Here is a 20,880-nt window from a genome sequence, read left to right on the forward strand (position 1 = left end):
GAGAGATTTTGGAGAGAAGGGGGGCACCTTGACTTGTCAGGCACTCACTCTGTAGTCAGGGAGGATGCTGGGAGATAAATTTAGCCCTCCAGCTTTGCTTCCATCTGCCATTGCATGGTTTAGGGCCGTTGCCATAGGAACCACCACTGGGTGCCCATTAGTGAGAGAGCGGGAAAATTGGCGAGCTTTCTTAAACGTATTTAAATGACATATTTTAGATTTGGTTAAGTACAGTGTAAAGCTTATGTTTCGCGTGTTTGTGGTTTTGACAGAGTGGACAAAGCTTTATTCCCAGATTCTAACCATCTGAGCCTGGCAGGGTTACGCTGTGGTTTGGTAAGACTCGTCACTGACCTGGTTATAAAATATTTTCAAATGCTCACAGGTGCCCAGTGATAATTCACAGTGCAGCTTGATGATTCTTTTTGACACATATTGGCTGTTTTCGTGTTCTCATCAAGTGGGTACAAATCAGTACCTATGGTTCTTCCCTGTTGCCGGTACGATCCCTTTAAATGCACGTTTTCTCTGTAATCTAGGATATCATCATGGGTTGAGTTGAATACCTGCAGAGATTTTATGAGTTTACCTCAAAAGACCTTGTGTGTTTCGAGTTAAATTCTAATCCTGACTCCTAATCAAGAGCATGTTTGGAAAAGCAGTTCAGAGAAGACAGATCGGGCCTCTCTGTAGAAGCAGTGTGTGTAGTTTGAATACAGAATTGTAGAATGGTTATAGAACTGTGTTCGAGCAAAAATGAGTCATTATGATGTGCCACTTCAGTCTGTGATTCAAGGTGTTTTTGAGTGGGAGGTCAGAACAGGTGGTTCTAGAGAGATGAATGCTTGCTTGACTCACATCCAAGTCCAGACAACCACCATGTTTTAGGTCTCCTAAACTATCCGTCCGACCTACATATCCTCATCAAACCCAACAAACTGTGAGCCAAAGAATGACATGTGAATACAACCCAGACAGCTCTCTAATTTTGGTTAAAACCGAGGTTCATGTCTTATTGTTTCAACCTTTTTGGGTTGAGCTTTTCAAACCTTTTCATTAAAAAAGAGCTTCAATGGTATTGGTTAATTTTCCATGAATCATTTATTTTGGTGAACTGAAAGTCACCTGTCAGATTCTCTACACTCTGGATAATAATATGTATACACACTACAGCATTCTTTAATAATACACTCATCAGTATGTTCTGTTTTCACTATAATTGGAAATCTGTGAACACTTAGAGTTGGATTCACACAAGAATTGTGCTGGAATGTATAGTTGGCAGTGATTTTGGTATGTACCAGCAGGATCTCCTGTGGTTCCACACCTAAACGCCCCCTAAAGCAAAGCGTGGGTGCCAATACCAGCTGGTCAGTGAGTGGGATGCCTAATTCCTTATTGTGTTCCAGCGAAAGCAGTGTCAGAGTTTATTTTCACAAGCATCCGTGCTGTCTTAAATTGTGCTTTTGTTAAGAATACCAAAGAGCCTGAAGTCTTCACTCGTTACTTAGGCCCCTTTTCTCTCTTATATACACAGACACCTATAGAAGCTCTAATACCTTGTAATGTTCTTTTAAGTCCAGTGAGGCGATTTATTTTAACCAGTTTATTTTAACAGTCATAGTGAACTACTGTTACAACTGAACAGGAAGAAGGTTAGCAACAATCCATTGTAATTCAATGTCAAAAGTGTTGGTACCTTAGTACCAAGTCGATACGAAAAAAAAAAAAACTTTCTGCATTGTTGGATCTGTTTGACTGACAGCTGACATCTTTCTACTCTTCGCATATGTATTTGTGTGAATGCACTATGTGGCCAGAAGGTTTTGAGCATTGCTACACACATGAATATAGAGTGTGTTGTGTATTGTATTTTATTAGCAATTGTAACATTGTTGTCTTCTGATATTTCCCAGAATTTAAATCTCTGAAGTGGATCATCATAAAGCATCTGCAGAATAAGGCAACTTGAGAGCATTCATGGAAAAGCATAATTGCCATGGATTTCCAAGGACAAGAAAGAACAAGAAACAGAAGAGGCAGAATTTCCTCTAACTGAAAAACTGAAAAAAAATTTTTTGTAGTGTATCATATAATTCATTTGAAGAAGCTCTTCTCACATTAAGCAATAATGTTTACAGAATGCTCCAGAACTGTACAATCAATGCATATGCTGTATGGAACAAAATATTATGCGATGCTCTGAATGGTCATAAATGAATTGATCATTCATACAGTCTGGAATAAACAGTAACTCAAACTTTCATCTCATTTTATGGAGGCCTTGCATAGCCAGTTGACCACAGGGGAGCAATCTGGAGGTTTAGAAAAGCAGAATGAGACTCCAGCGGACAGCCCCCAGCCACATTCAGTCCCACAGTATCATGAACAGAACAAGGTTGTCACCCAGCAGCAGCATGCACAACAGCAAAAACAACAGCATCTCAATATTGAGAGAAAACGTCTCAGATTGCAGAGGAAAACTGCTCAGGAGACAGAGACTGTTGAAGACGGAACGTCACCGAGAAGTTCTGAATGTCTTGACACTAACATGAGGCAGCCTAGTGAAATGCCATCTGGAGCTGCACCATCATGTTCCACGGATGAGGCCCTCGAAGGTACACCTAGCCAGAAACGTGAGCGTAAACCTCAAAAACCCGGAAAGTATGTGTGCTCATACTGTGGTCGTGCTTGTGCTAAGCCCAGTGTGCTTCAGAAACATATTCGATCCCACACTGGAGAGAGACCTTACCCCTGTGTACCATGTGGGTTCTCCTTCAAGACTAAAAGTAACCTTTACAAGCACAGAAAGTCCCACACTCATATGGTGAAAGCTGGTCTGACTGCAGAAACGGAGGGACCAGGTATAAGTTGTTCAGAGGAGCCACTTACAGAATCAGATGAAGAAAGCCAACCATCTTCCTTTTTAGAAAAACAAACAATGTCCATTGAAAAGTCAAATGTCACAGAAAAGGGCTCTGAGGGACAGTTACAAGGTATAGAAGACTCCCATGCAGTTAAAAAGAGACTTGCAATGAGACTTAGCAGAGGAAGACGAACACCTATAGGATCGTCTGATGAAGCGTCCTCATCGTTTGGTCTAAGTAACAAAGGTAGCACAGAGTCTGGCTATTTCTCTCGATCTGAGAGCACAGAAGTCTCTCAAGATAGTCCACCAAACACAAGTGCCAAAAGCTATGCAGAGGTCATACTTGGAAAGTTTGGTCGCCTTGGTCATTTACAAAGGACTGCTCATGAACATCATGGCAATCCTGCTGGGCAAGAAGGGAAAAGAATTCCATTCACTGTGCCTAAAAAGCAAGTTATTGACCACATAACTAAACTCATTACCATCAATGAGGCTGTGGTAGACACCAGTAAGATTGACAGTGTCAAACCCAGAAGGTTCTCACTCTCTAGGAGAAGCAGCACAGAAGTGAAGCCAACCGCTTCTAAAGAGTCCTTTCTTCACAGTCCAAAAGAAATAGATCTGAGTGCAAAGAGCAGTGGTTCCATTACTCTTGGTGTACCTTGTGAGAAATTTCAGCACCATTCTCTTAGTATCCAGCAAGCTGACCCGACCACCACTGCTCCTCTTCTAAGAAGTCACTCTATGCCCTCAGATGCAGGTGTTAGTGATGTGTCTGAAACTTCTCGTAGCCTTCGCCTTAGCCAATCCTTTGATGACCAGCAGACAGTTCAGAATCGGCGTCACGGTATGCTAAGACGGCAGCCTGCCATTGAATTGCCCATAGGTGCTGAAATGACCATGGGGGAACAATCCTATTCCAGCTCACCATTCCATCCCTCAGTTTCTACGGTGCCTAATCCCAGCCTGAAACAAGAGCCATTTGAGTGTGATGCATGTGGTATAGTTTTTACTGACTGGGAGAGGTATCAAACACACAAACAGCACTGCTGCACGCTTCACATTTCTCAACAAACTGAAAGTCAAGTCTATCAAGTGGAAGAACCCACAAGAACACACACAACTCGTCCTGGTGCTTTTGCATTTAGAAAAAGAAGGAAAGAAGAGAGTATTGAACTTGAAGATCCTTCTTTACCCTCTGTTTCTTATATACCACTGAAAGGTTATAAACCACCTTGTGAACAGCCTATTAAAGGGTCCTCTCAAGAACATGGTACAGAAGGTGCTTTGCAAGGAATATCTGTCATACAGCATACTAGTTCATTTGAGAAACATGATAGTGCTTTAAAAACCCCTGGACCAGATGAGGTCTCTCACTCTCATGATGTCTCTCACTGTTCTCCTGCCTCACAATCAAAGCAGCAGGCAAGTAAACCATCCTTCCGTAAACTTGTACGTCAACACAATATCCAAGTGCCAGAAATCCTGGTCACTGAAGATTCAAACACCAACACCATGGCAGCATTACCCCCTCCAACTGTCCCCAAAATAAAGGACGTTGAGAAAGTCAGCGAGTTCCAATGGCCCCAAAGAAGTCCAACTTTAGCCCAACTTCCAATTGAGAAGTTACCACCTAAAAAGAAACGTTTTCGTCTCGCAGAAGCTGCCCAGTCATCAGGGGACTCAAGCTTTGAATCAATGTCCCTGCCTCACAGTCCAAGTCAGGACAGTTGTGTGTCTCATACCTCCAGTCGATCAACTTCATTTGAAGAGGCTTGCAAAGGTGATGCAGACACGACGCCAACTAGGAGATCAAGAGCCACTCATACTTTGACAATTCCCACAAATTCTCACCGAGAAATGAGGCGCTCTGCATCTGAGCAGGCGCCCCATGTTCCTCAACATGCTAACCTTATTACGGAAACTCGCAGTAAGTCATTTGACTACAGTAGTTTGTCTCCAGATCGAACCCCTGCAGGATGGAGAGCAAGGCGGAAATGCCTTCTAATGAGGCATAGTGCAGTGAGGGAACCTGAGGAGGAAGACCAATCTTCTAAAGCCATCAACACCAGTTCTCCCACTCGAAGGACTAACACATCGCCTAGCTATAGCCCAGGCATCTCCTACAGTCCAACCACCACCCATCTTGTGACTTTAAGCAATACTGAACACTCATTTGGTGAGAAGCAGGTCATGCAATCACAGCATGTTTTATCAGAGAATACCCAGCAGAATGCATTGCAGTTGACCCCAATGATTCACAATGATCAGCCCACAACAGTGGGAAGTCTTCTTTGTCCATCAGGTGCTGCCAGAGCTCATTATTCTTCAATGTCGACAGGACTTAAGCTTGAAATTCCAGTGGAGAATGAACTGGTGAATTCTGATACAAGGCTCAACCAACCATACCTCACTCATTATCCCCATCAGAATCTTGGTTTTGATGTTACTTCAAACCCAGAACCACTGAGACCTTTACCAGCCCAGAGAATTCCAGTCCGTCTTAATTCACACCTTCCTCATTATGCAGGCTCAATTTACACTACAGTTTCACAAACATTTACCGAAAGGCCTCAGGAACCTTGCTGCTCTGGAGTCAGTTCGGTTGCAGTGGCTTCGAAGTTTGAAATCATAGACCAACAACCAATATCTGATGGCTCCAAATCAGTAAGTGCTGGCGCAACCAAACGTGTGCTTTCCCCCATGAGCAGTGAAGAGCACATCCCAGAAAGTGAGCAACAACAAAAACGAGTGAAAGAGGAGGACGACAATCAGGAAAATGAAAGTGGAAATAATAAAGTTTTGATCGAATGCAAGAAGGAAGAAAGACTTGGTGAGCAAAGTGTCATCTTCCCTGTAGAACACAAAGAACCATCATTTCCGACTCTTAACACTAACCTTAATTTTAGCTGGTGCTATCTAAACTACATAAAGCCCAATCCGTCCATACAGAGTGAACAACAAAACTCAGTCTATTCCTCATGGAGTACAAGTACCCACAACCCATACCCTCCTGGCCTGACAAGCAAGGACATGCTAGCCCTGTTGCACTGCAGGCAGAGACATGCAGGACTCATCTACACCACGGCGGCCATATCACCCTCGCTGGACAGGAAACAAGAAACACCTGACTCCCAAAAGCCTAACGTGACTGAGGTAAATGTAACAACTCTTGAATTTATAGTTAATGCATGAAAATTCTTACACTTGTGTTTTGGAACATGGTTGGTGGTTCCAATCTGCTCCAAGCTGGTCATTAGTTGTTTAACCAGCCACCATTTTCTCAAAACAGCTTGACCATTTAAAACTTGAAGGAGAATGACTAATATGGTAGCTGACATTGATTTGATTAACTTGGGGGCTTATGTTTGTTTAGCTCAGTGTTTTAAAATGTATATGAGTGTTTTAGTAGCATAAAAGGTTAAAATTGACTTACAAATATCACAATTAGCTTTACAGTCCACATTCCAGTCTTTTATTCTTTTCTATTTTTTTTTTTAAAACTTACTCTTGACAACGTAAAAGTAAGTCAGATCTAATGCTATCTGGAAAAAGTTGAATGAGACTTCCCCCCATCTCTGTCTCCCTGGGCACCCGGAATAGGGTTGGTGAACTTGCCCGTGTCTCTCTCGAGTGTAGGTACATGCCACCCAGCCCACAGAACCGAAAGAAACCCAGCAAGCTGAGTTGACAGAGGTAGAAGAGAAAACATCGGAGGAGAAGGAGGATCAACTATCTACCTCCAAATACAGCTCACGGGTTCAGATTTGTGAGGGAGGGTAAGTCATACTAATACATAACACTAGTACAAATGCAATGTGTAAAAGTATGATGTTGTAGATGATTGCAGTATATCTTAGCTACGGTGTATGCAAGGCAGCATTGTATATAAATACATATTTTGTTGCATTTCTTCACAATTTTCTGCAAGCAATTCAGCATAAATGTCCATTTAAACTTTTTGTAGATACTTAATTCTTATGTACACTATCTATGTGCTGTCTATTTTTGTAAACATAATACTAATTTGCAATTCATCATGAAAACAGCAAGGCCAACTCCGATATATATGGAAGTAAGTTTCCGCCACTAAATAAAAAATAAAAAGGTAATTGCGATTTTACATCTCGCAATTCTGACTTTTTTTCTTACAAATTGCGAGTTATAATCAAATTTGTATTTTTTCCTCAGAATTGGACTTAACTGGCAATAACTTTCAATTGTGAGACTATATCTCTCAATTCTGAGAAATTACGTCAGAATTGTGAGAAAAATTCAGAATTATATCTTGCAGTTCCGACTTTATTTCTTGCAATTGTGAGTTTATATCTTGCAAATGTAACATTATAAAAAAAAAAATATATATATATATATATATATATTATTTAATTTTTTTGCTACTTTGCAAGCAGTATGTTGTTTTTTTATTCATATCTGGCTTTTAATACTGACATAGATGCAGCAGCTGTGGTTTTTCTCTTCTTCTCATCCACCTGAAAGCTAGAGTCTTTTACTTCTGTGGTAGTTTCTGCACGGTGCATCCTGCTCATTGGCTACTGTATGTATGGTGGCTTTCTGTCACCAGTTTGTCAGTATTTTGAGCAGTGTTGTTCTTGCCCCGCTGCAGGAGATCGGTTGGTTGTCAGAGCCAACACGGACCGTCTGTTACACAGCCCGAGCCAGGAAACTACCTAGCCTGGCGGTCACTTCCTGTGGAACCCCACAGAGTCCCATTTACACCATACTGCATCAATGATTTTGGTCATTGAGCTGAAGGCATATGGAGATGGCCAAGATGGCCAAGTGTAGACTCACATTTTGAGGTGTTTAATATGAATGAAAAACCAATATCTAAGAGATTTACGAGATTTACGTTTTAACTTGGTTTGCTTCAATACCAAGATTCTAAGTGGCAACCAAACACAGTACCAAAATTGTTTGTAGAACAAAAGTAAAACGTTTCCGGCAGCCGGTAATTCACTACACAAATCCATTGTGGTTAGCATACAGCCATGGTTATATTATACTTTGAACATTCAAAATTTCCTTGGACAGCACAATGAACAGGGTATGATATTATTCTTCTGTTTTAAATAATTAAAAATTGGCCATGGCTTGAACCATTTTAACCCTTGTTGCAATTAAACCCATATTTAATGTAGTCTGGGTGATAACTTTTGGATGCTTTTTAATTGGATGCATGGCATTTAGCATTTCACGATCCAGTCAAAACAGACCATTTTCGGATCTTGACCCAGTTGGGAACCACCAGTCTAAAGCCCAAAGCATACTTTGGTTTTACTGCAAGTGCTTAGCGTTTGCACACAGCTGAACATATAGCCTTCAGTATACTGAATTTAATACCTTGTGCAAACACAGATGCTCAACACGTGCACTTGAAATTTTCACACTTGCCAAATGTGTGCATTTATCTCCTGTGCTCATTTAAAATAAAGCTGCAGGTATCTCATAACTCTCTAACACAAATGCTCATCAGCAAGGGCATCTGTTGTTGTCTCTGTTGTTATTCTGTTTCATCCATTTCTTTTTCTACTCTGAAGCAACAGCCTGTTTCCACCACTGAATAAAAAATGAAAAAGGTAATTGTTTTTTTGTCCCACAATTCTGACATTTTTCTCACAATTGAGTTTACATCTCACAATTTGGCATTTTTTCTCAGAACTGCGAGATCTAAAAGCGCAATTGCGAGTTACAAATGAACTTGCAATTGTGAAAAATAAAGTCAGAATTGTGTAATATAAACTTACAATACTAACTTTTTCTTGCAATTGTGTTTACATCTCTCAATTATGACTTTTTTCTTGCAATTGAGTTTATATCTCACAATTGACTTTTTTTTCGCAATTGTAAGTTTATATCATTCGAGCCTGAGAAAAAAGTCATAATTACAACATGTAAACTCGCAATTGTGAGAAAAAAAAGTCATAATTGTGAGATAAAAAGTTGTCATTTTTTTATTCAGTGTTGGAAATGGGCTTCCATGGGTCTAGTGTTGCCATCTTGTGGACAAACCAATTAGCGCAAAAAAAAAAAAAAAAAAATCAAGTTCAAAAGGTATTTTAATCTAATCAGTCCACATTCCAGTCTTTTTGTCTTTTGTATTTGTTTTTTTTTAACTTACACTTGACATGACAACGTAAAAGTAAATCAGTTCTAATGCTATCTGGAAAATGTTGAATGAGACTTCCCCCCATCTCTGTCTCCCTGGGCACCCGGAATAGGGTTGGTGAACTTGCCCGTGTCTCTCTCGAGTGTAGGTACATGCCACCCAGCCCACAGAACCGAAAGAAACCCAGCAAGCTGAGTTGACAGAGGTAGAAGAGAAAACATCGGAGGAGAAGGAGGATCAACTATCTACCTCCAAATACAGCTCACGGGTTCAGATTTGTGAGGGAGGGTAAGTCATACTAATACATAACACTAGTACAAATGCAATGTGTAAAAGTATGATGTTGTAGATGATTGCAGTATATCTTAGCTACGGTGTATGCAAGGCAGCATTGTATATAAATACATATTTTGTTGCATTTCTTCACAATTTTCTGCAAGCAATTCAGCATAAATGTCCATTTAAACTTTTTGTAGATACTTAATTCTTATGTACACTATCTATGTGCTGTCTATTTTTGTAAACATAATACTAATTTGCAATTCATCATGAAAACAGCAAGGCCAACTCCGATATATATGGAAGTAAGTTTCCGCCACTAAATAAAAAATAAAAAGGTAATTGCGATTTTACATCTCGCAATTCTGACTTTTTTTCTTACAAATTGCGAGTTATAATCAAATTTGTATTTTTTCCTCAGAATTGGACTTAACTGGCAATAACTTTCAATTGTGAGACTATAGCTCTCAATTCTGAGAAATTACGTCAGAATTGTGAGAAAAATTCAGAATTATATCTTGCAGTTCCGACTTTATTTCTTGCAATTGTGAGTTTATATCTTGCAAATGTAACATTATAAAAAAAAAAATATATATATATATATATATATATTATTTAATTTTTTTGCTACTTTGCCTGTAGACTCACATTTTGAGGTGTTTAATATGAATGAAAAACCAATATCTAAGAGATTTACGACAGTGGTTTTTTAACTTGGTTTGCTTCAATACCAAGATTCTAAGTGGCAACCAAACACAGTACCAAAATTGTTTGTAGAACAAAAGTAAAACGTTTCCGGCAGCCGGTAATTCTCTACACAAATCCATTGTGGTTAGCATACAGCCATGGTTATATTATACTTTGAACATTCAAAATTTCCTTGGACAGCACAATGAACAGGGTATGATATTATTCTTCTGTTTTAAATAATTAAAAATTGGCCATGGCTTGAACCATTTTAACCCTTGTTGCAATTAAACCCATATTTAATGTAGTCTGGGTGATAACTTTTGGATGCTTTTTAATTGGATGCATGGCATTTAGCATTTCACGATCCAGTCAAAACAGACCATTTTCGGATCTTGACCCAGTTGGGAACCACCAGTCTAAAGCCCAAAGCATACTTTGGTTTTACTGCAAGTGCTTAGCGTTTGCACACAGCTGAACATATAGCCTTCAGTATACTGAATTTAATACCTTGTGCAAACACAGATGCTCAACACGTGCACTTGAAATTTTCACACTTGCCAAATGTGTGCATTTATCTCCTGTGCTCATTTAAAATAAAGCTGCAGGTATCTCATAACTCTCTAACACAAATGCTCATCAGCAAGGGCATCTGTTGTTGTCTCTGTTGTTATTCTGTTTCATCCATTTCTTTTTCTACTCTGAAGCAACAGCCTGTTTCCACCACTGAATAAAAAATGAAAAAGGTAATTGTTTTTTTGTCCCACAATTCTGACATTTTTCTCACAATTGAGTTTACATCTCACAATTTGGCATTTTTTCTCAGAACTGCGAGATCTAAAAGCGCAATTGCGAGTTACAAATGAACTTGCAATTGTGAAAAATAAAGTCAGAATTGTGTAATATAAACTTACAATACGAACTTTTTCTCGCAATTGTGTTTACATCTCTCAATTATGACTTTTTTCTTGCAATTGAGTTTATATCTCACAATTGACTTTTTTTTCGCAATTGTAAGTTTATATCATTCGAGCCTGAGAAAAAAGTCATAATTACAACATGTAAACTCGCAATTGTGAGAAAAAAAAGTCATAATTGTGAGATAAAAAGTTTTCATTTTTTTATTCAGTGTTGGAAATGGGCTTCCATGGGTCTAGTGTTGCCATCTTGTGGACAAACCAATTAGCGCAAAAAAAAAAAAAAAAAAATCAACCAACTGAGAAAGTTAATTGCAAAGTCATTTTTTTATTCAGTGTTGGAAATGGGCTTCCATGGGTCTAGTGTTGCCATCTTGTTGACAAACCAATTAGCGCAAAAAAAAAAAAAAAATCAAGTTCACTGCAAGCGTGCACATGTAAAACTCAAAGTATACTTTGGTGCGTGACATATGCATTCTAGAAATTTTCATGTTTGTCCAGTTATGACCAGTAAAATTCCTTTGTATTTTTTTTTTAAATTAGAGTTGCAACAATCTGGTAACCCCTTTCACAAAAGTGCTTATCAACGTGTGCATCTTGTTGCCATCTCCAGTATTTTGTTGTTAGCGTTGCTCCATCTCTTCCATTTTTTTTTTCAGACTGTGAAACAACAGCCCGGGCCAGTGTTGCCACCTTGTGGACAAACTAATTTGTGCAAAAAAATCAATGCACATGTCCAGCCTACACGTACAGAATACATGTAATTAGAAAATTCAGACTGTGCGTGCTTATGTGACATAATGCACATTAGCCGCGTTTCCACTGTCGGGCCAAAAGCGGGCATGCTAGTGCGTGCCAGGGTCAGTCGCGTTTCCACTGTCACTTTCGGGGCTTGATCGTGCCTCGCCGGTGCTTCCTCAGGGCCAACGGCCCAGGTTTTTTTGGCCCGACGAAAGCCTTGGGCCAAAGCGGGCCAGCTGGGGCTAGAGGAGTGGCTATGAACAAAGGTGGAGTTTCTCCGCTTCTGGAGAGCGTCAGCGCCGCGGATCATTTCATAAAGTTAACAGCTATAACACCAGCATTAAAGACTTTTAAAATAATTTTAGTTCAAAACTCACTTTAAAACAGCAGCGAATGTTTGAAATAACTTGATCAGATGTGGATTATGATCAGCATACAAGGCAGAAATATTTATAAGCGATGCAAAGGACTATGCACGCTAGCCATTAACGTTACCATAGTAAACATGGTAAATACGACCGCTTGAAGAAATCAGACGTCAGCTTCTTATTCTCTATCACAATCGTGTATTTATTTAGTAACATATTTTATCTGTCATAAGTCTCGTCTCGAGAGTTTAGCTCCGCGTATGTCATAAAAATATAATCATGTTTTTTGTTCGGGAACTTTTATAAAAAGATAGAAATTATCATTCTTTCTAAATGTGATGTATATACTGTGACTACAAATAAACAGAAACAGACTCGACTGAATAAGTAGGTAGGCTATGTTCATACCGTTTTATTTCTGTGTGACTAATGTTCAATCCTGATAAATTAATTCATTATGATCAATGTATCACTTTTTATTGTAAAACATCAATGCTTTTGGATTTAAATCTTTAACAAAGCGTGGAAAAGCGGCTATTGTCATCTGTATACTGTACGCATACCGAAGCATATATGTAAAAAACGATGTAAACTTTGGGCTATATTTTTTCAGAGTATACTCCATATGATTAGCCACATGCACACTAGAAAATTTCATCCAGTATCTATGCTATTTTATAAGTTATGACCGATAAAATGTCTTTGTACTGGTTTAAACCAGTATCTTGTAACCAAGTGTGTGGCAACGTGGTTGTCAATTGTTGTTGTCATGTCTCTTCCGTTTTGTTTTCGACTGTGAAACAACAGTGTTGCCACCTTGTGGACAAATCAGTTATTGCAAAAATACATAAATTAGTTAATAAAAAACAAGGCGCATGAAAAATTCTGGCTGCTTGCATAGAGTATGTGCGTACTTTGCTAATTATGAAATTTATGGCACGCTCAGTTCAAATACTGTACCTTAGCATATGCATAAAAACCGAAGCACGCTCTGTGCTATACAGGATCTAAGAGATGTTCATTAGAGTAAGTGGTTATTTTTAATGAAAGAGGGAAGTCTATATAATAAAATAATCTGAGCTATGAATTAGAACTCTGAGTCTGGCTTCAAGCCTTATATGAACTACAAAAGAAGTCATACACACTACTACAAGAAAGAAATGTAAGTTTTCAAGGTTATGTAGTCTGTCATGACTGAGATCAGTTTACAGGCACACATCTTCCTAGAAACAACCATCTGTGGTGTTTCTGAGGAATGATGGCACTTGTAACACACAACATACTCTTCACAGCAGCCATCAAATTGACTCATAATTTGGCTGTGCTCTTCCACCATGCAAGTATGGTCTCTGGGGAGCGTTAATACAGAGTTTAGGAAACATTTCTGTCCCTTCAGAATGAAAAGGCTGAAGCTGGTTAAGGTGGTTTGTGAATCTTAAAATGGAAGCACTGAGGTTTAAGTTGATTTATGAGGCGAGTGATTTTGCGTGAAAGTTTAGAAAACAGATTTAGTAAGTGTTTCAGGTGGAGGTTAATTATGTGGTTTCTGCACAATTTACCTCTATTTAAAACACTCATGATTTATATATATATATATATATATACAGTATATAGCTTTTAAGATTCTGTGACAAGATCGAAGATCTTTCTTTAGGCATTAAGTATTGAACTTAAGTGCATAACTTAACCCACACCCTGCTACAGACATGAATCCAATTTTAAAATCAAATCATGATTTTTCTTAGACCTGGCAGATGATAAATTGGGCAAAAAATCATACAGACTTACATTAAAGGAGGGACACATGCAAGCAATATTCTAGACACCAGAATATCAGAAAATATTTTGTAGGTTCCACTTTTTAGCAATTTAACATATCCTTGCTGAATAAAAGTATTAATTTCTAAAAAAAAAAATAAAAAAATGTGCTGACCCCAAACTTTTGAATGGTAGTGTATATTGTTACCAAAAAAAAGTAAATGCTGTTATTTTTAACTTTTTTATTTATCAAAGAATCCTGGAAAAAGTGTCACAGATTCCAAGCAAACAAACAAACAAACAAATAAATACATACATACATAAATAAATAAAGCAGCACAACTGTTTCCGACACTGACAATGAAACAGCATATTAGAATTATTTCTGAAAAAGAACTAAAGTATATTAAAATAGAAAACCGTTACAATATTACTATTTTTACTGTATTTTTGATCAAATAAATGCAGCCTTGATGAGCATAAGAGACTTAAAAAAACATTACAAATCTTACTTATCCCAAACTTATTGTACGGTAGTGTATGTTTGGAATGACATTTGTTATTGGATCACATTAATTTAATTTTTACTGTGTGAAAAACAGTAGTCTGTTACTTTGGGAAACCACATTTTAAATAGCTGCACAGTCTAAAACTAAAACACTAAGCCCCCCAGAATTGAACACTATTATGACTGTTATTTTTAAGAAAGCTGGCACACAGTTCTTGATTTGTGCTCATGTTATTGGCTATGAGCATCTGGTCGGGTCCAGGGTTCCCCCCCCCTCTCAGCTGTTTGGATTGGCACAGACGGCTGGACTCTGGGCACAGAGCGCCATTGCAAGAACCCCAGGTTTGAGCCGGGGTGGTGGTGAAGGGGGTCGGAAGGGAGGGGGGCCCTAGTTCTTGACATTATAAATGGCGCTCTGTTTGAGGTCAAGTGGAGGCCCCGTTTTGGGACTTTCTGGACACAAACAGGGTGGATACCCAGCCAGACTACCCATGTGTGTGGGTAGGCCGAGGGGGTGTGTATGGATATATATGCACGCCTGGTGTCTGAAAGAGGGACTGTGCCAAGCATATCAAGCTGTTTAAGAGCACCTTTAAAAGCGTAGCATGCAGGTGCCATAGATTGGAGATCAGATCTCCCACACAGACCTGTGAGATCAATGTATAGGCCTCTTTATGCACGTATTCCAAGCCAGAGGCTATGCTCCGCTGCTATTTTAATTAACCTAGAGGTGATGTTGAGAACTTACAGTTTCAATGTCAACCTACATGTGCTGTTTTCTGTTACATTCTGTTTGTTTAACATTAAATAAATATCGCCAGTCTAATATGATTCACCTTTTGGTTGCACGCATTTCAGCCAGTTAAAAGGTTAGTTCACGTCAACATTGAAAATACTTGCTGATATCGAAATTGCATGCTAGCATACTACTCTTACTATTCCTGCCATAGAAAGAGATGGTACAAATAATAAGAGTGGTACACTAATATGCAGTTCCAAAATTCAGCATCTGTTATTATTTAATAAACAAAGCCACATGTAATCTCTTGAAATACATGAGATACGAAAATAAGTGTGCTTAATTGTATTGTAGTGTACTTCAGATCTTACAAAAGTGCAGTTTTTAAAAAAACAAGAAAACATAAAACTTACAGGTGACATGAATCAAAAGGCACTTAATTGCACTTTCATGGCTATGTTTCTTAACACACTTAAATACATTTTTAAAAGCACCCTTTACAATAATGTCAAATTAAAAACGTTATTTTGAAGTACATGTTAAATCAATGTTTTAATAATCTTTTGTCAGGCTTTACAGACGCACACTTATTTTGTGTTGATTAACATACCCGAGTATAGTTTTAACAATGTGTTGACATTACATTTAAAGTTAATCAATCGTAGAATATAGTGCACTAAAGTGCAACTTCATCATTACAAATCTGTATTTACAAATATATCCAAATACATGACATACAAGTTTCACAAGAAATTACATTATAGTTTAGTTTATCATAAATGCTTATCAGTACATTCAGCAGTACACTTTAACTATACACACTGTACATATAAAGATGTGCTTAAGTCCTACTTAAGTGAGTCACTCTAAAATCCATCTAATTTAAATTTGAACTGTAATGTGGTTTAACTGAATCACAATTAACAGGCAATTAAGTTTCTGAAAACCTTACATTCAGTATGCACTTAAGTATATTGTTTTATTTCCATAATAAGTAAGAACTCTTTTTAAAAGTATGCTTATATTCTTTTTTTAGAAGGTTTCCAGAGTACTGTTATTTATAATAAGAACCAAAAATAGCAAAAGTAGTCCATGCGGCTTGTGCATTAAGTCTTCTGAAGCCATGTGATAGCTTGTTGAGGGAACAAAAATTGTGCATCAATGGATGCAAAAATCAGTGGATTTTTTTTTTCTCCGCTCTGCAATACAACTTAAATCTAATTTAATTCAAATATCTTGTGTTAGTCACCAGGTGTAGTACATTGATCTCACATGACCTTTGACCTACATGAATATGACTCATTCGGTTATTCTAAACAAGTCTGTAAAAAAACTTGTGTTTTGTTTTTTAGCCCAAGTGTCCAGAATTTTTAGGATTGGCCCATACGTTTCCTTTTGGTACCTAGCACTAATTGTGATACGTCTATGATTTTTTTTTTGGTTACACTTTATTTCGATAGTCCACTTTAGACATTCTATTAACTATAAGTAACTTTGTAACTACATGTCAACTACATGTCAACTAATTCTCTAATTTGCAACTACATGTCTACTAACTCTCAGAGTAGACTGTTAGGGTAGGTTTAGGGTTAGTAGAATAAGTTGACAAAGAAAGTGTTAGAAGATATTAAGCAGACAGTCTACTAATACTCTACTAACTGCTAGTTGACATGTAGTTGCAAAGTTACTTGCTGTTAATAGAATGTCTAAAGTGGACTATCGAAATAAAGTGTTACCAATTTTTTTTGTTGACAATTTTTAGAGTTTGACCCCGTTATGGTATAAACTGCACTCTCAAAATTCTGCAATACTTCTTTCAAATAGTTCTATTCTGTTCCACGAAAGAAAGAGATTTCTGGGTTATCTGTAGTCTCATGCTCAAGTAGTTCATCTGTTATCTGTCAGTGAGGGTGACGTTCTTTCAGCTGTTATGTTGTGTTTTCCAGCTACAGGTCGAGTGAGGAGTATGTGTACGTCCGGGGCCGCGGGAGGGGCCGATATGTATGTGAAGAGTGTGGAATACGCTGTAAGAAACCCAGCATGCTGCGCAAACACATACGACTGCACACGGACGCTCGGCCCTACGTCTGCCAGCACTGCAACTTCGCCTTCAAAACCAAAGGTACTGTATGCTGCACAGCTGAGGAATGGACTTCTGTGGCATTCAGTCCACGTCTGCCCATATTACATTTCATTAATATTACTAACAGACATGTATGAATTAGATAAAAAAGTCAATATAAGCCCATCTATATAATAGTGTATCTATATATTAGTGATATGGACATTTCACATGTACAGTCTTTTACTTCCAGTAAATATTTTTTCAGTGCCATGTAAATTTATTTAAACTCATTTATGAAAAGGACAAGCACAACAATATGTGCCCTGTCTTTCTGTTTTAGTCAGAAATGTTGTAAACACAAGAAAGATAGAGGTTTATAATGGGGCTTTATGAGGTTTATAATAGATGTTATAATATCACTCGTTCTGTGACACCAGACGTTGTTTATACAGTATGCACATGGTTAAGTCTACACCTGTACCCTCACAGGGATGCACATGATATAAATGCATTTCATATTTTCTTTGGTGTTCCCATGATGAAACGGCGTTCCTCAGGGAATCTAACTAAACATATGAAGTCAAAGGCTCATGGGAAGAGATGTCCAGAGGGAACTGCTCCAGGACCAGTCCAGTGTGAGCTTGAGACAGATGAGGGAGGTGAGAGAAAACAAAATATTAAATATTAAAAATATATACAACTCTGCAATTTATATTATGTAATAAAACATTATGTGATATAGTTAAGCTCACCAAAGCTGCATTCATTTGTGATCAAAGATACAGTAAAACCAGTCATATTCTGAAATATTATTACAATTTAAATTAACTGTTTGAATATATTTTCAAACGTTGCGATCTTTCAGAAAACATTCTAATATGCTGATTTGATGCTAATAAATGCTTTATTATTTGTATTTAATAGATTTGTTGTTATTATTATCAATATTGAAACCAGTTGTGTTGCTTAATATTTGATCCAAATATTAATACAAATATACATTTTTAAAGATTCTGTAATTAATAGAAAGTAAAAAAAAAAGCATTTATTTGAAATAGAAATTGTTTGCAACATAATAAATGTTTACTGTGTAAATTTAATGCATCTTTGCTGATTATTATTCATTTTAATATTTAGAAAGAAAAAACTTACTGACCCAAATTTTTGAATGGTAGCACACATATGTATAATTTATATCATGTCAGTTACTCAAAATGAACTTCTTTTTATAGTATTGCTAGTTTAAAGCATTAAACCATTGACAGTCACTTTGATTAAAAAATTATCAAATTATATGATACACAGAATAATTGATTCGATTAATTACAAATAATAATATATACTAGTATTTGTGAATACAATAGATTATTGTGGCATGTGGTTTAAATATTACAACGGCGTTTTAGTGCCACGTAAAAAAATAAAAAATCTAAAATTACGAGATTAAAGTTGTAATGTTTTTCTGAGAATAAAGTCGAAATTACGAGAATAAAGTCGAAATATTTCGAGAATAAAGTCGAAATTACGAGAATAACGTCTAAACATTTTGAAAATAAAGTCGAAATTATGAGAATAAAGTCGAAATATTTCGTGAATAAAGTTGAAATTACGAGAATAACGCCTAAACATTTTGAGAATAAAGTCAAAATTACAAGAATAAAGTCAAAATTACAAGAATAAAGTCAAAATGTTTTGAGAATAAAGTAAAAATGTTTCGAGAATAAAGTCGAAATTACAAGAATTAAAGTTATAGCCTAATATTTTGAGAGTATAGCCTGTATTGCGCATGCAAATGGCCCGGATTGGGAGCACCGGGAGAAGTTGCCAGGCCACCGGAATATTTTGACTTTATTCTTGTAATTTTGACTTTATTTTCGAAATATTTCGACTTTATTCTCGCAATTTTGACTTTTCTCTCAAAATATTACGACTTCAATCCCATAATCTTAGATTTGTTTTATTTTTAACGTGGCACTAAAACGCCGTCATTAAACATAGTCAGAGGGCATGATATTTATTTATTTATTTTTGATGAACTAACTGTGCCAAATGAGTGACTGTCCTGTGCTGTAGGTGACGGCGATAAGCATCTCCTCGAGACGGAGCTGCTGGAGGAGCATCAGTTCTCAGATGCAGAGGAGACAGATGTGGACGAGCCTGAACATAACGATGAATGTGATGAGCAAGCTTCGTGCTCCTCCTCATCGTCTAAGACCCCGTCTCTGTCCAGAGACCCTCCTGGCTCCTGTGGCGTCTCAGGCTTGACAAACCCAGGCTGGGAGCAGCATCCCAAAGCGCCTGTCAGCATGAGCCCCCGCAAACCGAGCCACTACGGAGAAGCCTCTTCTCCGAAGACCACCAAGTCTATTGTAACCCTTCCACACCTCGAACCCGCCGCAGGGAAGTGCTCGTCCCCAATCCGCAGCCTGTCTCCTGGCCTGCAAATGTCCCCTGCTTTACCGCAGTCTCCTGGATGGGACTTGTCCCCTCTACGCTGTCCCTCGCCGAGAATCAGTCTCTCTTTCAAGTCCTCTTTGTCTCCTTCAAACCGCCCAGCCTCGTCTTTCCCAGAGAGACGTGTGTCCCCCATTAGAGCCCTGTCCCCCATACAACCTGCGTCTCCCAGTTGTCCTCTTGCACTGACCGTCGGGGCCAGTGTGACTATTCAGTACCAAGCCGATAAACCCAGAGATTCAACAAAAGCCTCACCCAGCAGACTACACCTCAATACCAAACTGGTGAGTGTCTTAATGTAGCTTTGTCTTACTGATTGGCATAGGATTTTTCTCTCTTTTTTTTGGCTTATTTATGGTTTCTGTGCCAAGTAACTGTAATGAAATACTGCTGAAAGACCAGCACAAAGTGCATTTTTATATTGGTCTGATCTGAAATTGTGGTTTCCAGTTTAAACCTGATTCGTTCAGTTTGTCTAAAAGCAAATAATGCTCCCCATAGAAAGAAAAGAAAAAAAACTAAAACAAACAGTTTTGTTTAAATAGTATTTTTGCTGGACACCAGAGCGTTGATGTGCAAAACACATACCGGCTAGAATTACTGACTGCAATAAAGCTTGTGGGTTGGATTATTATTGTTATTATTATTATTATTTTAATAAATAGCAGCAAATGTATTGCATATTTTAAAAAGACATCACAATATACATTAAGGTTTTGAAATTGTCTTATTTATAGTTATAGTTATTATAAAATTATTCTTAAAACTATATTATATTGGCTTATTAAGTAACATTTTGGCTTAAATAAAGTATATTGATATATTGTCTTAATAATAAATCATATTTTTACTTTGCATTAATGTTTTTGTCTTTGGGAAAAGATTAAATCAAAATTAAAGTCAAAAACTATAAAAAATCTGAACCAAACCATAAATATGAGTAAAACTAATACATAACTGTAACAAATTAGAGTATTTTTAGATGGTTCAAATTGTTATTTTTTTAGTGAGTATTATTTTGATATAATCAGTATTATTTATTATAATATTTATTAATTATTATTTATTTAGAATTTGTATTTTTATATTTTCAAAGTAAGTTTTAGTAATTGTGTGTGTGTGTATATAACAAACTTTAATTTATTTTTATTTCAGTTTTAGTAATCTCAGTAATTTACCATGAACTATTTATTTAATTTAGCTGCGAAGGCAATATTCCTAAATAAATGTTTTTTTTTTTTTTTTTTTTTTTTTTTTTTTTTTTTATTTTTTTTCTTCTTAGGACTCATTAAATTAGATTTGGCATTATAAAAAAAAACACCTTTCTATGTTAAATAAATGATTTAAAAATTCCTATTAATTAGA

At 37.3% G+C, this 20,880-nt stretch overlaps 1 protein-coding gene across 1 annotated transcript in view; it reads left to right on the plus strand.

Moving 5' to 3' along the window:
- Positions 1–20,880, plus strand: part of LOC107708727 (transcription factor HIVEP3-like) — a 29,089-nt gene that overhangs the window by 6,027 nt on the left and 2,182 nt on the right. Inside the window, exons 2-6 of the mRNA XM_016513023.1 lie at positions 1,917–6,025; positions 6,509–6,648; positions 16,943–17,118; positions 17,619–17,720; positions 19,135–19,799. Of these exons, the coding sequence (XP_016368509.1) occupies positions 2,276–6,025; positions 6,509–6,648; positions 16,943–17,118; positions 17,619–17,720; positions 19,135–19,799 (4,833 nt within the window). The 5' untranslated portion in view covers positions 1,917–2,275. The remainder of the gene's footprint in view (positions 1–1,916; positions 6,026–6,508; positions 6,649–16,942; positions 17,119–17,618; positions 17,721–19,134; positions 19,800–20,880) is intronic.

Source organism: Sinocyclocheilus rhinocerous, unplaced genomic scaffold (assembly GCF_001515625.1).
Source record: "Sinocyclocheilus rhinocerous isolate Xijiao unplaced genomic scaffold, SAMN03320098_v1.1 scaffold54, whole genome shotgun sequence".
Classification (NCBI taxonomy): Eukaryota; Metazoa; Chordata; class Actinopteri; order Cypriniformes; family Cyprinidae; genus Sinocyclocheilus; species Sinocyclocheilus rhinocerous.